The sequence below is a fragment of the Erythrolamprus reginae genome, chromosome 2, assembly GCF_031021105.1.
Source record: "Erythrolamprus reginae isolate rEryReg1 chromosome 2, rEryReg1.hap1, whole genome shotgun sequence".
Classification (NCBI taxonomy): Eukaryota; Metazoa; Chordata; class Lepidosauria; order Squamata; family Dipsadidae; genus Erythrolamprus; species Erythrolamprus reginae.
The window spans coordinates 42,207,119-42,223,691 of record NC_091951.1 but is presented as its reverse complement, the minus strand read 5'-3'; the positions used below and the strand labels follow the sequence as shown (position 1 = coordinate 42,223,691).

Sequence of the window (16,573 nt, the reverse complement as noted above, 5' to 3'; positions counted from 1 at the left end):
CAGGAAACCCTTACTTCAGACAGATGGTTATGCAACATCTTCTTAAAAACTTCTAGTCTTGGAGCATTCACAACTTCTGGAGGCAAACTGTTCCGCTGGTTAATTGTTCTAATTGTCAGGAAATGTCTCCACAGTTCTAAATTACTTCTCTCCTTGTTTAGTTTCCACCCATTGCTTCTTGTCCTACCCTCAGGTGCTTTGGAGAATAGGTTGATTCCTTCTTCTTTGTGGCAACCCCTGAGATATTGGAACATTGCTATCATTATTATTATTATTTATTATTTATTAGATTTGTATGCCGCCCCTCTCCATAGACTCGGGGCAGCTCACAACAATAACAAAGACAATGTAAGAACAAATCTAATAATTTAAAAAACACTAAAAATCCCATTATTAAAAGCAAGCATACACACAAACATACCATGTATAAACTGTATAGGCCCGGGGGAGATGTCTCAGTTCCCCCATGCCTGATGGCAGAGATGGGTCTTAAGAACTTTACAAAAGGCAAGGAGGGTGGGGGCAGTTCTGATCTCCGGGGGGAGCTGGTTCCAGAGGGTCGGGGCCACCACAGAGAAGGCTCTTCTCCTGGGTCCTGCCAAACTACATTGTTTAGTCGACGGGACCCGTAGAAGGCCAACTCTGTGGGACCTAACCGGTCGCTGGGATTCGTGTGGCAGAAGGCGGCCCCGGAGATATTCTGGTCCGATGCCATGAAGGGCTTTATAGGTCATAACCAACACTTTGAATTGTGACCGGAAACCGATCGGCAACCAATGCAGACTGTGGAGTGTTGGTGTGACATGTCTCCCCTGGTCCTTCTTTTCATGAAATAAAGTGTTATTCTGACATTTTTCCCAGGCCCTTCACTCAGATTTTTGGCATCCTCAGTTTTCCTGCCTGCAGGGGGTTGGACTAGAAGATCTCAGAGGTCCTTTTCAACACTTATTGCGTTATTCCTGAGAAACACACCTATACACTCAATTTAAACAAATTTTGGAGACTTTCGAATCAGAGTAAGTTTGACCAAGAACGGAGTGCCACAAACAAATATTATTCCCAGAAGAGAACCATTTGGTGGAATCATCAGACATCTCCATCGCTTCTGAACAGCAACCAGGGTAGCAGGGAATGGACAGAGGAACTAGGAATAGCTAGTTTTCCTGAAGGGAAAGTTCTTACACTTTAAATTTTATTTATTTATTTTATTTATTGGATTTGTATGCCGCCCCTCTCCGTAGACTCGGGGCGGCTAACAACAATGGTAAAAACAACATGTAACAATCCAATACTAAAACAGCTAAAAACCCTTGTTATAAAACCAATCATACATACAAACATACCATGCATAAATTGTAGAAGCCTAGGGGGAAAGAATATCTCAGTTCCCCCATGCCTGACGGCAGAGGTGGGTTTTAAGGAGCTTATGAAAGGCAAGGAGGGTGGGGGCTATTCTAATCTCTGGGGGGAGTTGGTTCCAGAGGGCCGGGGCTGCCACAGAGAAGGCTTTTCCCCTGGGCCCCGCCAAACGACATTGTTTAGTTGACGGGACCCAGAGAAGGCTAACTCTCTGGGACATAACTGGTTGCTGGGATTCGTGCAGCAGAAGGTGGTCCCGGAGATAATCTGGTCCGGTGCCATAAAGGGCTTTATAGGTCATTGCATATAAGGCAATCTTCTCATGACTTCCCTATAGATAATTAACGGAAGCTCCATTCTATGCCTTTTCCTGGATTGTGTGTTTACTGGTGATTGGCAAAGAAATGAGAGTAAGGCATATATTTCCTTATATGGAAGTTAGCTATAGGTTTTCTTCATGTTGTATATCCACATGGTCATGGATTCTGCAACTTGCTTATTCAGCCTGGATTTTGCTGCTTTTTATAGAGGAAGAATAAGGTTTTATTCAGCACCCATTAGGCTTAAAACATCACTCTTCAGCAATATTTCATTCCTAAATTTCAGTGCCTATAAACCTATGATTAAAACTGGTCATAACCAACACTTTGAATTGTGACCGGAAACTGATCGGCAACCAATGCAGACTGCGGAGTGTTGGTGTGACATGGGCATATTTAGGGAAGCCCATGATTGCTCTGGCCGCTGCATTCTGCACGATCTGAAGCTTCCAAACAGTGTACTTGCACTGGCTGCCAGCTTTGGAGAACAAAAGGTAACTTATCTTGGCATCAAGCCTCAACTTACCAGAAGCACTAGGGCTCCCAAAAACCTACCATTTCCCCCAAAATAAGACATCCCCTGATAATAAGCCCAATTGGGCTTTTGAGCGCATGGTAATAAGGCCGAGCGCTTATTTCAGGGTTCAAACAAATATAAGACAGGGTCTTATTTTTAGGGCAACACGGTAGCATATGCTTCCCACCTCCAAATCATGCCAGCATATTGCGAACTGTTGGCGTAACAGAAAGGGGAAATAATGATATATAACTAATTTAATGTGATTTTAATTACATATAAACTGCATTCAAATCATGTTATAAAGCTCTTCATGGCACCGGACCAGAATATCTCTGGGACCGCCATCTGCCGCACGAATCCCAGCGACTGATTAGGTCCCACAGAGTTGGCCTTCTCCGGGTCCCGTCTAACAATGTCGTTTGGCGGGGCCCAGGGGAAGAGCCTTCTCTGTGGTGGCCCCAACCCTCTGGAAACAGTTCCCCCCTGAGATTAGAACTGCCCCCACCCTCCTGGCCTTTCGTAAGCTCCTTAAAACCCACCTCTGCCATCAAGCACGGGGGAACTGAGATAACTTCCCCAGGCCTATACTGTTTATGTATGGTATGTTGTGTGTATGTTTTCTTAAATTATGGGGTTTTACTTTTAATTATTAGATTTGTATTGCACATTGTTTTTTCTATTAGTGTTGTGAGCCGCTCTGAGTCTATGGAGAGGGGCGGCAAACAAATTTAATAAATAAATAAATAAATAAAATAAATGTTGAACTATTGTCCTTGTCCTAACTGTTGTCTTTTTGGGTGTGGACTCTGAAACTGCAACCAAGAAGCCAAGCACAAGCATTGGCCTGAGAAAATGTGTCTCTTTTTCTGCTGTACCTAATAGAAGTGCAGATCCTACTTTAATGTAATTGTGACATTAAATGAAGTTATTTCTGTCTCATGAATCGGATTCAGAAGTCTGTTCCAAGGAAAGGAGAAGGAAAAAAAGAACTAAATTCTGGCTCTTTTCCTTTTGTTTTTGTATTTTGTCTTTAGGGTCACCAAGAAAAGTAGCTTCTGTGCTTTTGATAAAATGGAGCTCATTTGGCTAATGTCTATTCCCCAAATACAAAATGTTATTTTTGAACTATAGTGGTACCTCTACTTACGAACTTAATTCGTTCCGTGACCAGGTTCTTAAGTAGAAAAGTTTGTAGGAAGAAGCAATTTTTCCCATAGGAATCAATGTAAAAGCAAATAATGTGTGCGATTGGGGAAACCACAGGGAGGGTGGAGGCCCTGTTTCCTCCCAGGAGATTCCTAAAGAGGCCCCATGGAGGCTTCTCCCCGCCTTTTCCGGTCCTGTTTCCTCCCAGGTGATTCCTAGAGAGGCCCCATGGAGGCTTGTCCCCGCCTTTTCCAGCCCTGTTTCCTCCCAGGAGATTCCTAGAGAGGCCCCACAGAGGCTTCTCCTTGCCTTTTCCGGCCCAGTTTCGTCCCAGGAGATTCCTAGAGAGGCCCCATGGAGGCTTGTCCCCGCCTTTTCCGGCCCCGTTTCCTCCCAGGAGATTCCTAATTGGTGTGGACAAATCGGTAATCGGTGTGGACAAATAACAGAGTTTGGTTCTTATTTCAATGATTTCAGAGCCATCTATCATGCGCTGTACAACCTTGTGCATTTCAGCCAATGAAATTAAAGGGCCAGTGTGGTGAGTACTTTACTTGGGCCATCTCTGCTCTATAGGACAAACTCTCAAGCCTCCTTGTTGTAAAGTTTTCACCTCCAAGATCCCACAAGTATTACTATGACCTATTTGGAAGAGCCATTGGGAGGAGCCTTTCTTTCCCCTACTCCCATACCCATCATCCCTGTCCTCTCCCTTCCCCCTCCTATGAATTCTAGGATGCTGCACTCACTCTCCTTAACAGCCCGGGCCTTCCAGAGTTGTTGTTGTTGTTGTTGTTGTTGTTATTATTATTATTATTATTCATTAAATTTGTATGCCGCCCCTCTCCGTAGACTTGGGGCGGCTGGAGCACATACACACACACACAACCTCACCCGGAGATCTTACCCCCACAGCATTTGTTTCCAGAGGATAAGTCATCTTTGTACCAAGTTGGGTTAAAATTGCTCAAGCCATTCCAGTTATTTATTTATTTATTCAATTTTTATGCCGCCCTTCTCCTTAGACTCAGGGCGGCTTACAACATGTTAGCAATAGCACTTATGCTGGAACATACCATGTTGCCCTGAAAATAAGACCGTGTTATATTTTTTTGAACCCTGAAATAAGCACTTGGCCTTATTGCCATGCACTCAAAAGCCTAATTGGGCTTATTATCAGGGGGTGTCTTATTTTGAAGGAAACAGGGTACACACATACATCCTGTTATATATACGCAGCTCAAAATAATAAAGGGAACACTTAAAAAAACAGAATATAACTTCAAGTAAATCAAATTTCTGTGAAATCAAACTGTCCACTTAGGAAGCAACACTGATTGACAGTCAATTTCACATGCTGTTATGCAAATGGAATAGTTGTGGAAATGAAATATTCAATGAGAATATTTCATTCATTCAGATCTAGGATGTGTTGAGTGTTCCCATTATTTTTTTGAGCAATATATATATATATATATAGAAGATATATTTATGCAGCCAGCACAATTATGCCGTCTCCCTCCTATATTTTTCAGCTTTTTCCTGTCAGAAAAATGGATAAAAATGGTGTCAACGGTTTCGAAAACTCCTAAACGGCTGTTTCCCAGATGTAATAAGACTGTTCCAGCAGATGTGATTGATAAATCCACAGTAACTGAATTTAAATATTCCTGGGATAAACATATATCTATCCTAAGATAAAATGCAGGAAATAATATAAGGGCAGACTAGATGGACCAGGTCTTTTTCTGCCATCAATCATCTATGTTTCTATCTTTCTATGTTTAAATAAGGTTCAGGAGAGAAGTGTTTTTAATAGGAAAATCAACACAAGAACAAGGGGGCACAATCTGAGATTAGTTGGGGGAAAGATCAGAAGCAACATGAGAAAATATTATTTTACTGAAAGAGTAGTAGATGCTTGGAACAAACTTCTATCAGACATTGTTGGTAAATCCTCAGTAACTGAATTTAAACATGCCTGGGATAAACATATATCCATCTTAAGATAAAATGCAGGAAATAGTATAAGGGCAGACTAGATGGACCACGAGGTCTTTTTCTGCCGTCAATCTTCTATGTTTCCATGCTGGCCATATTGAAATATCATAATTTCTCTCTCAGGAAATCTTTAACACCTAGGACTGACTCCCCCATTGCTAGAATTGCCTATTTCTTCAGCAGTTCTCTTCCAATGTTTTGCCATCAGTGTCTGTGGATCCCTTGACATGTAGCGACCTTTCCTTTCTGGATATGTTCCAGACGGGTTGAGATATACCTGAGAAGGGAAGACAGTGGCAACTCTACCGGACCTAGTGAAAACAGGGGTAAGACAGTGGTTTTCAACCTTGGGACCTCTTTGGGGGTCGAACGACCGTTTCACAAATCATGGGAAAAGACAAATTTCCCATGGTGTTAGGAATTAAGGCTTCTATTCTGGCGCCTTGGAACATATTTTTACAATCTGACCAATCAGGTGTTTACAGTGGGGGTGCCTCTCTGACCTTCCTGCCAATCAGCTTAGAGATCTGTTGGGAGAATTGGCGCTAGACTTATGGTTGGGGGTCACCACAACACGAGGAACTGTATTAAGGGGTCGTGGCATTAGAAAGGTTGAGAACCACTGGGGTAAGACATCTATGCATCCAGGAAGTCAATGCAGCCAACCCAGAACGAGCTGATTCAATGTCTAAGCAAAATCTGATTGTCAGTCATTTCCGATCACTCGGACACGGAAAACGGGAATGATGGAAAGAAACTAGCTTTGTAATCCTTAAGGCTGCATAGAAAATCGAGTGGCCTGTGAGCTCACAACAATTAAAGAAAGCTAGGTCTTATTATTAGGGATTTAGTTTGGGGGCAATTCATTTGATTTTGCACATCTTCATCTTCTTCGGTGGATTAAATAAAAACTGTTTTAGCCTACACAGAATCTGCAAGGGGCTGGGCAGCCGATAACGCTCAATAATAATAAATAAATACACACTTTTGGCAGCCAAGTAAAAAGATCATCTTTATTTATCATATCCTACCTTTGTTTATTCAACGCTCAAGCGACTTAACAGCATAGGAGCTACAGCAGACATTTTAAGTTCCAACAGTATTTTGAACTATTTGCCCCACAGTTGATTGACACTTTCTGATGACTATCCTAAACAACTGGAATCCCCTAAATGTGTGAATTTGGGGGGGTGAAGCCCTTTTTCATATATTAGGCTTCCACACTCTGTTAAGCCTCAGAATTTTGCAATAGCAAGTAAGCAAGTAATAAAAGTACGCAAATATGCTTTTTTGTGTGTTACATTATTTTTGAGAGAAAAAAGAAAAACATGCTTGTTTCCTTGTTGCAGAATCTGAACTTAATACATCTTCATCATATCCCATTCTTAAAGAGAATTTTTTTTAAAAAAAACCCTGGTGATTGTTGAAATAATGAAATCCTTTCATAAAGGTAGTCCTTGACTTAAAACTATTCATTTACTGCCCGAAGTTACAACAGCACTGAAAAAGAGTGAATTACTACTGTTTTTCACACTGTTGAATGTTAAGGTATTCTCATGGTCACAGGATGAAAATTGGAGGCTTGGCAACCAGAATGTATTTATGACAGCTGCCGTGTCAAGGTCACGTGACCAACTTTGGGGACCTTCTGACAAGCAAAGACAATAGGGAATCCATATTCACTTAACAACAATCATATGTTGTTAACCACTGCAGGGATTCACTAAGAATTGTGGCAAGGAAGGTTGTAAAATGGGTCAAAATTAATTGTCTTGTTTAGCAATGGAAATTTTGTGAATTTGTTTATTTGCTTATTCTATTTCTGTGCCGCCCAACTCCCTAAGGACTCTAGGCGGCTCACAGGGAATATATAAAATATCAATAATAGTACTAAAACCTCTAAAAAAACCTTAAAAAATAATTTACAATACAACAATTAAACCCCTGCATACTGTTCATGGCCGGGTCTTGCTGGTTACCATCATAGGATCAACGGCCCCAGGCCTGTTGGAAAAGCCTGGTCTTTACCACTTTCTGGAAGGCCAAAGGGTAGTGGTAGTCCGGATCTCAGGAGGTAACTGGTTCCAGAGAGCTGGGGCAGCCACAAAAAAGGTCCTTCCCCGTGGACCCACCAGCTGACACTGTTTAGCTGATGGGACCCAGAGAAGACCAACTCTGTGGGCCCTTATCGGTAGCCGGGAGCTATGTGGTCTCGAAGACAGTCTGGCTCTAAGCCATGTAGGGCTTTATAGGTAATGACCAATACCTTGGAGATCAATCAGGAACCAGTGCAGTTCACGGAGGATTGGTGTAATGTGGGGGTATCCAGGTGCCCCTGCAACAACTTACGCAGCTGCTTTATGGACCAACTTAATCTCTGAACACTCTTCAGGGGTCGCCCCATGTAGAGCGCTTTGTAATAACCTAGCGTGAGGTGACAAGGGCACGAGTAACTGAGAAGAACCTCCTGATCCACGTAGGGTCGCAATTGGGCCACTAGGCGAACCTGTGCAAAGGTCCCCCTAGCTACAGCTGTCAAATGTTGATCTAATTTTAGCTGAGAGTCTAGGAGGACACCCAAAAATTGTGGTCATAAGTCTAGGGCTACTTGCACAGTCTTTGCGGTCTTATGTCTACTTTCATTTTGGCCTTCCTCACTGCAAACGTTCGGACGTTCTAGCAAAATCTCCCAAATAAGCCATGTATTTTTATTTTAATCTTCTTTTTAAGCATCTCGAGTAGCTAATCAGAATCCCATCCACTCCGTTGCTTACTCAGAATGCTTCAAGGACGTCTCTCTTTCATGGATTTTCCGATGCTTTGTAAGGTTTGAACTTACGCTAAAATTCCTACCACACTCCGGGCATGTGTAAGGCTTCTCTCCCGAGTGGACTCTGTGATGAGTGATGAGATGGGAATTGTTACGGAAGGTCTTCCCACACTCGAGACACACGTAAGGTTTCTCTCCCGTGTGAAGTCTCTGATGACCGACCAGGACGGAACTGTACGAAAAGCTCTTCCCACATTCCGGGCATTTATAGGGTTTCTCTCCGGTGTGGATCCTCTGATGGGTCACCAGGTGGGAATTCGTATTGAATTTCTTGCCACAGTCACCGCACTGGTAAGGTTTTTCCCCAGTGTGAATCCTCTGGTGTATAATCAGGTCGGCGCTGCGGCAGAAGTTTTTGCCACACTCCAGGCAAAGGTAGGGCTTCTCGGTCATATGGATTCTCTGGTGGCTCAAAAGGCCGGACTTCACGCTGAAGGTTTCGGGGCAGTCGGAGCACTTGTAGGGCTTCTCCCCGGTGTGCGTGCGCAGGTGCATAACCAGGGTGGATCGTCTGCCGAAGCTTTTCCAGCACTCCTGGCACTTGAAAGGTTTCTCGCCGGTGTGGGTCCTCTGGTGAGTCACCAAAGTAGAACTCCGACTGAAGCTGTTCCCGCAGTCGAAGCATTTGTAGGGCCGCTCCCCTGTGTGGGTCCTCTGGTGCATGATCAGGTTCGAGCTGCGGCTGAACGTTTTCTCACAGTCGGCGCACTTGAAAGGGGGCTCCTGGGAGTGAGTCCGCTGGTGCCTGTTGAAGTTCAAGATCTGGTTGAAGCTCCTCCCACAATGAGGGCAATAGTAGGGCTTTTCGCGGGTGTGGCTCTTCTGATGCGCGATAAGGTGGGTGCTCTGGACAAATCCTTTCCCACACTTGGTGCAGGTGTAGGGCCTGTCTCCCGAGTGGAGTTTTTGGTGCCGGACAAGGTCCGAGCGGCGGCAAAAATTCTTCCCACAGATGGAGCAGTGGTGTTTCTTCTGGACCGGATTTTGCTCAGGTGTCTTCTGCACTTCTCTAAAGTCCATTGACTGGGGCACCTGTTGTTGTACCGTCTCTTCTTCCTGTTTAAAGGTCGTCTTGATTTCCGGGGTCAACATTTTGTTAACAGCTGATGGGAAAATAAGATGAAAAATGTTATTCTGTGCTAGGAATAATATTATTTATTTATTATTTATTAATCAGATTTGTATGCCATCCCTCTCCACAGACTCGGGGCGGCTAATAACAATAAAAAGACAATGTAAACAAATCTAATATTAAAAACAATCTAAAAAACCCCAATTTAAAGAACCAATCATACATACAAACATACCATGTATAAATTCTATAAGCCTAGGGGGAAGGGAAAATTTCAATTCCCCCATGCCTGACGACAGAGGTGGGTTTTGAGGAGCTTACAAAAGGCAAGGAGGGTGGGGGCAACTCTGATATCTGGGGGGAGTTGGTTCCAGAGGGTCGGGGCCGCCACAGAGAAGGCTCTTCCCCTGGGTCCCGCCAGATGACATTGTTTAGTCAACGGGACCCAGAGAAGGCCCATTCTGTGGGACCTAACTGGTCGCTGGGATTCGTGCGGCAGAAGGCGGTCCCGGAGATATTCTGGTCCGATGCCATGAAGGGCTTTAATAATAATAATAATTAATAATAATTTATTAGACTTGTATGCCGCCTCTCTCCGAAGACTCGGGGCGGCTCACAACAACAATGGAACAATACAGATACACATCTAATAATGTAATAATTAAAAACTGTAACTAAAATCTAGCCCCACATTTTCTGATTTCAAAGGATTGTGGGCATATTTATGCTGTTACTCAGCGGTGGGCCACCAATGCCAGGCGCTACGGGAACGCGGTGCGTGTGTGCACACACTCCTGGTGAGCATGCTTGCTCGCTCCCGGCGTGTGCTCTGAGTGCGAGATTCCGTTTCCTGTGCATGCGCAGAAGCCAAACCTCGCGCAAGAACATTATTTCACATTATTTCCTTCTCTGCTTGCATGTCATCAGGAACCAAAATGTTTCATCTAAATAACTTTAAACTCCTTAGGCTTTTGTTGACACTTTACTTAAATGTTGGCCAATTTAAGTTACTACCTGTTGGATTTGTCTATTTGCAGCATTTTTGATACTCCTATTGTTGTCATGACAGGTTACATTATTACTCCTTTTATTCCAATTTGCAAGTTACTGCAATGATAGGTTTTTGAAAGGACAAATGTGCATCAGATTTTCATCCAGAGCTGATTCATAAGCTCCTTAAAACCCACCTTGGTCGTCAGGCATGGGGGAATTGAGAAACCTTGAGTACAATACTTGAGTGAAACACTGCAGCAACCTAAGGCTGCATCAGTTCTTCTGGCAGCTGTATCACCTCGCTGGCTATGTTTAATCTGTGGTCAATGCCCAATCCTTCTCTTAAGTACTACTGCGAAGGGAGGTACCACTGATCTTACGGTTTGTCTTACCAAATTAAAACTCTACATTTCTTCCCACTTAAACTAAATGCTACTGAACTCCCAAGCCTGTATTTTGAGGTATTAAACAATCTTTTACAGCTTTTGTCATTTTGCAAAAGGGAAGAAGCATCCCAGGAGAAGAGCCTTCTCTGTGGCGGCCCCGACCCTCTGGAACCAGCTCCCCCCAGATATCAGAGTTGCCCCCACCCTCCTTGCCTTTCGCAAGCTCCTTAAAACCCACCTCTGCTGTCAGGCACGGGGGAATTGAAATTTCCCTTCCCCCTAGGCTTATAGAATTTATACATGGTATGTTTGTATGTATGAGTGGTTCTTTAAATTGGGGTTTTTTAGATTGTTTTTAATACAGTATTAGATTTGTTTACATTGTCTTTTTATACTGTTGTTAGCCGCCCCGAGTCTTCGGAGAGGGGCGGCATACAAATCTAATAAATACAATACAATACAAATACAATACAATCCCTTATTTCTCCTTGTCCAAAGGGGACTTATGATTTATTGATCATTACAATGGAATTTATGATTTATCGATTTATGAAACATTGAGCAGCTCCAGGCGTGAAGCCTGAGGTATTCTACCATTTCCTTCTTTGTGGCAGTGTGGCACTCCAACCACTCCACTTTTTAAATCATAATATCTATTTTAATTTATATCCCAGTTTTATTATTATTTTCAGAGTATTTAATACTCCTTCCTCCTCCTGTTTTCCCCACAACAACATTCCTGTGGGGTGAGTGGGGCTGAGAGTGTGTGAGACTGATCCAAGGTAAGCTTGCTTTCTATGCCTAAAACGGGATTGGATTCAGGCTCCCATTTTCCCACCTGACTCTGGTTTCTTCCCCAAACCCCCAAAATTTTAACTTTAGATTGTCTACAGTCGACCTCTCCCCGTTTCTAAGAGATCTGTAAGGGGCGTTCATAAGTGCATCTTTGTGCCTACCGTTTCTGTCCTAATGTGTTTTTATCTTTTCTATCTCTACTTTATACTTATATTATGTTAAACATACTACAATACAATACCATATTTGTATGACAAATAAAATAAATAAATAAGTGCACCACTGTGCCTACCGTCCCTGTCCTACTGTCTTATTTTTTATTTTTGTTTTTGTCAAGTGAAGATATGATAATATTAAGATACATGATATTAGTAAAAGTCAAAAATCTGAAAAAGACTATTAGAAATAATAATATTCAAACACATGCAACTAGTAAAAATAAAGAACATTAAGGACAGGGGACGGAAGGCATGCTCCTGCACTTATGCACGCCCCTTTTATCATTACTTTTTTACTTATGTTTATACAAACTACTAACTAGCCTTGTTGTTGTGAGCCACCCTAAGTCTGCGGAGAGGGGCGGCATACAAATCTAATAAATTACTATTGTTGTTGTTGTTGTTATTATTATTATTATTATTATTATTATACATGTTTGACAAAGAAAGAAAGGAAGGAAGGAAAAAGAAAAAAAGAAAGAATGAATTCTAGCCTGATACCTTAACCACTATTATTATTATTATTTAAATCACTAGACCAAACTTGTCTTGGTGGCAAAACTCAAACGTTGTCCAACAAAATCATGGCTTAGGGGAGATCAACTCCTGAATGGGCAAGAGGGTCAGACAAAGAGTTAGAGAGGGTCGTAAAGCGCTATGAAGCGGTATATAAGTGCTATTGCCACCTCCAAAAATCTTTACATTCCACGGTTCTCGGAGAAGCGCAGCCCCAGAATGTCGACTTCCTCTCTGCACCCAGCCCCGGTCAGATTTATGAAAGCGGCCTGTGTTCATTTGTTATAATCCTCCTCGTTTCCTGATAAAAACCCCATTTTCTGCTCCGTGGATTCCTCCTTACCTCTCGTTCGACAGCTGCAGTCAGCGGACACACACAACGGCGCAGGAAGAATTTAATGGCTGCCGCGGCCCTCGGCCAGTTCTCACTCCGGTCGGGGAAGGCCGAACGCCGCGGGATTCTGAGGCGACCTGCGTTGAAGACTGCAGGAGGTGCCCGCTTGCCTCCTTCCGAGGGTTCCGTGCAGCGTCCCGAGTTCCTGCCTGGGGAAAAAAAAAAAGCCCAGGTAGGCCGCCCACCGTGTGGAGACACACAGCGAAGGAAGGGCCGCCTGGACTCCCTTCGGCTCCTTCTCGGTATTATCGAGCCGAGCCCTCTGCTGGCCGCTGCCTGCCTGCACAATTACTCTACATCCAACAGGGGGAAGAGCCCGCTTCTTCGCTAATGGAAAGACAGGCCGGATTAAGTGCGAAAGACGCCAGCCCTGCCCTTAATGCGGTACGGAGAGCGTGAAGTGCAGCCAAGAGTCCCTTCTGTGGTCTGCAGCGACAAAGCCCAACCACAACGTTCAGCTTCAACTGCAACGATACACGAGCACACAATAGATTTAAACTCAATGTAAACTCGAGTGCAGAAAACACGACTTCAGGAACAGAGTGATCTATCTATTTGTCTGTCTGTCTGTCTATCTATCTGTCTATCTATCTATCTATCTATCTGTTTCTATCTATTTCTCTGTCTTTTTATCTATCTATCTATCTATCTATCTGTTTCTATCTATCTATTTCTATCTGTCTTTCTATCTATCTATCTATCTATCTATCTATCTATTTTTGTCTGTCTGTCTGTCTGTCTGTCTATCTATCTATCTGTTTCTATCTATTTCTATCTGTCTTTCTATCTGTCTATCTATCTATCTATTTCTATCTATCTATCTGCCTATCTATCTGTTTCTATCTATCTATTTCTATCTGTCTTTTTATCTATCTATCTATCTATCTGTCTGTCTGTTTCTATCTATCTATTTCTATCTGTCTTTCTACCTATCTATCTGTTTCTATCTATTTCTATCTGTCTGTCTGTCTGTCTGTCTATCTATCTATCTATCTATCTATCTATCTATCTATCTATCTATCATCTATCTTTCTATGCCGCCCAACTCTCTAGGGCAGTGATAACAAACCTTTTTTTCCTCAGGTGCTGAAAGAGTGTGGGCGCGTACTATTGTGCATGCGTGAGTGCCCACACCCATAATTCAATAACTGGGGAGGGCAAAAACAGTTTCTCCCTCGGAGACCCTGTGGAGGCCAGAAATAGCTTGTTTCCCAACTTCTGATGAGCCCAGTAGGCTCGTGTTTCACCCTCCCCAGCTTCCAAAGGCTTCTTTGGAGCCAGGGAACGGTAAAAATGCCCTCCCCCATTCCCCCTGGAGGCTCTCTGGAAGCCAAAAATGTTCTCCCAGAGCCTCTGCAAGCCAAAAATCAGGTGGCCAGCACACACATGCACTTTGGAGCTGAAACGGCTCATGTGCCAGCAGATATGGCTCCACATGCCACCTGTGACACCCGTGCCATAGGTTCGCCATCACTGCCGTAGGGACTAGTTCACAATAAAAATAAACATGGATCAATATAAACACATTTCAATTTAAAAATAATTTGGAAAATTATTTTTCAATTTAAAAAAAGCAATGCCTGGAATGCACTACCTGACTTTGTGGTTTCTTCCCCAACCCCCCAAAACTTTAACCCAGTTTCTAAGAGATCGTAAGGGGCGTGCACCATTGTCCCTGTCTTACTGTCCTATTGTCCAAATTTACCTGTACCTACTTTATATTTATACCAATGCCTGCTATCTTGTACATGTTTTTATAGATAAACAAACAAACAAATGAACAAACAAACAAACCTCATTTCCTGCGTCTAAAATTGCAAGATCTTTTGATGCCCGAAGTTTGATTTATTTTTAATCTTTTTGTGTGCAAGGGGGGGGGGGGAGTTTTAGATTTCTCAATTGTACCTACAGACCTTTGATCATCCAAGTACTAATCAGATCTGACCCTAATTAAACCTTTATGACAAACAACCAAAATGGACCAGAGGTTAACAAGTCTTTTCAGCTTGTACAATCCTCAACCATAAAGTTTCCATGGGATAGATTGGGCCCTGTACACAACACTGCATCAGTAACCTATCTCCGAAAGATGCTTAAACTAGAGATTTCTTCTTTTCCAATGTCCCAAATGTGCTTTTTCAGGAGGCAACTGGACTTTATTGGTTTTTTTCTTTTGAAGATGTTTCTTTTATTTTATTTTATTTTTTTGTTTCTTTTGAAGATGTTTTACTTTTCATCCAAGAAGCTTCTTCAGCTTTCATAGGACAGTGGGGAATGATGGAAACATAGAAACATAGAAGTCTGACAGCAGAAAAAGACCTCATGGTCCATCTAGTCTGCCCATATACTATTTTCTGTATTTTATCTTAGGATAGATATGTGTTTATCCCAGGCATGTTAAAATTCAATTACTGTGGATTTACCAACCATTTCTGCTGGAAGTTTGTTCCAAGGATCTACTACTCTTTCAATAAAATAATATTTTCTCACGTTGCTTCTGATCTTTCTCCTAATTAACCTCAGATTGTCCCCCCTTGTTCTTGTGTTCACTTCCCTATTAAAAACACTTCCCTCCTGGACCTTATTTAACCCTTTAACATATTTAAATGTTTCGATCATGTCCCCCTTTTATATATTCCTACTACTTCAGCTTCAACCACAACAACACAAGAGCACACAACAGATTTAAACTTAATATTAACCGCTCCAAACTTGACTGTAAAAAATATGACTTCAGTAACCGAGTTGTTGAAGCGTGGAACTCATTACCGGACTCCATAGTGTCATCCCCAAACCCCCAACACTTTACCCTTAGATTATCCACGGTTGACCTATCCAGATTCCTAAGAGGTCAGTAAGGGGCGAGGACAAGTGCACTAGACTGCCTTCCGTCCCCTGTCCTATTGTTCTCCTATATCTCCTATACCTTTCTTCTATTCCTATATCTCTTCTTCTATTCTTTCATTGATATGTTCTATTACTATACCTTCTTTTCTATTATTTCTTAGATATATTTTACTATGAGTATCTCCTCTATAACCTTCATCATGTATTTTACTATGTGTGTATAGATATATACCCACTAAACCCCTCATTGTGTATTGGACTTTTATATCCTTTCTTTATATATAATAACTCATGTCTATTCTCTTCAATATGTATTGTGCATTGGACAAAATAAATAAATAAATAAATAAATAAATAAATAAATAAATAAATAAATAAATAAATAAATAAATAAATAAAATATTCCTCGCAAACAAAAAAAATTCCTGTTGCCTCCTGAAAAAGCATGTTTGGGACAACCACTGAGCTGGGTGACTGAGAATCTCTACAGACTTCTTTTCCAGTTGAACAAGTAATGAATAGAATAGAATAGAACAGAATAGAACAGAACAGAACACAATAGAACAGAAAAGAATAGAATTCTTTATTGGCCAAGTGTGATTGGACACACAAGGAATTTGTCTTGGTGCATATGCTCTCAGTGTACATAAAAGAAAAGTTACATTTGTCCAGAATCATGTGGTGCAACACTTAATGATTGTCATAGGGGTCAAATAAGCAATGAAGAAACAATTTATTTTATTTATTTTATTTATTTATTCTTTGTCCAATATACAATACATATGAGAGAGAATATACATTAGGAATATATATATAAAGATAGGAAGTAAAAAGAAGGGAAGTGGATAGGAAGAGAATATATATAGAGGAGAGAATATATAAGATAAAAGAGGTAAGAAAAGAGAATTGGACAGGGGACGATAGGCACATATACGCCCCTTACTGGCCTCTGAGGAATCGGGAGAGGTCAATCAATATTAATAAAAATCTTAGGATACAAGCCACAAGTTACAGTCATACAGTCCTAAGTGGGAGGAAATGGGTGATAGGAATGATGAGAAAAAACTAGTAGAAATAGAAGTGCAGACTTAGTAAAAGGTTTGACAGTGTTGAGGGAATTATTTGTTTACTAGAGGGATTTGGGGGGGAAAACTGTTCTTTTGTCTAGTTGTCTTG

General features: G+C 41.9%; 2 protein-coding genes across 2 annotated transcripts in view; one reads left to right on the top strand and one right to left on the bottom strand.

Moving 5' to 3' along the window:
* Positions 1-16,573, top strand: part of LOC139160247 (zinc finger protein 420-like) — a 71,930-nt gene that overhangs the window by 40,469 nt on the left and 14,888 nt on the right. The gene's annotated exons all lie outside the window — the stretch shown is intronic.
* On the bottom strand, positions 6,332-12,820 carry LOC139160261 (zinc finger protein 436-like). Its single transcript, XM_070737956.1, has 2 exons — positions 12,500-12,820; positions 6,332-9,279 (listed from the first exon to the last, which is right to left on the bottom strand). Exon 2 carries the CDS (start codon positions 9,266-9,268, stop codon positions 8,117-8,119), a length of 1,152 nt encoding a protein of 383 aa, XP_070594057.1. The 5' UTR covers positions 9,269-9,279; positions 12,500-12,820; the 3' UTR covers positions 6,332-8,116.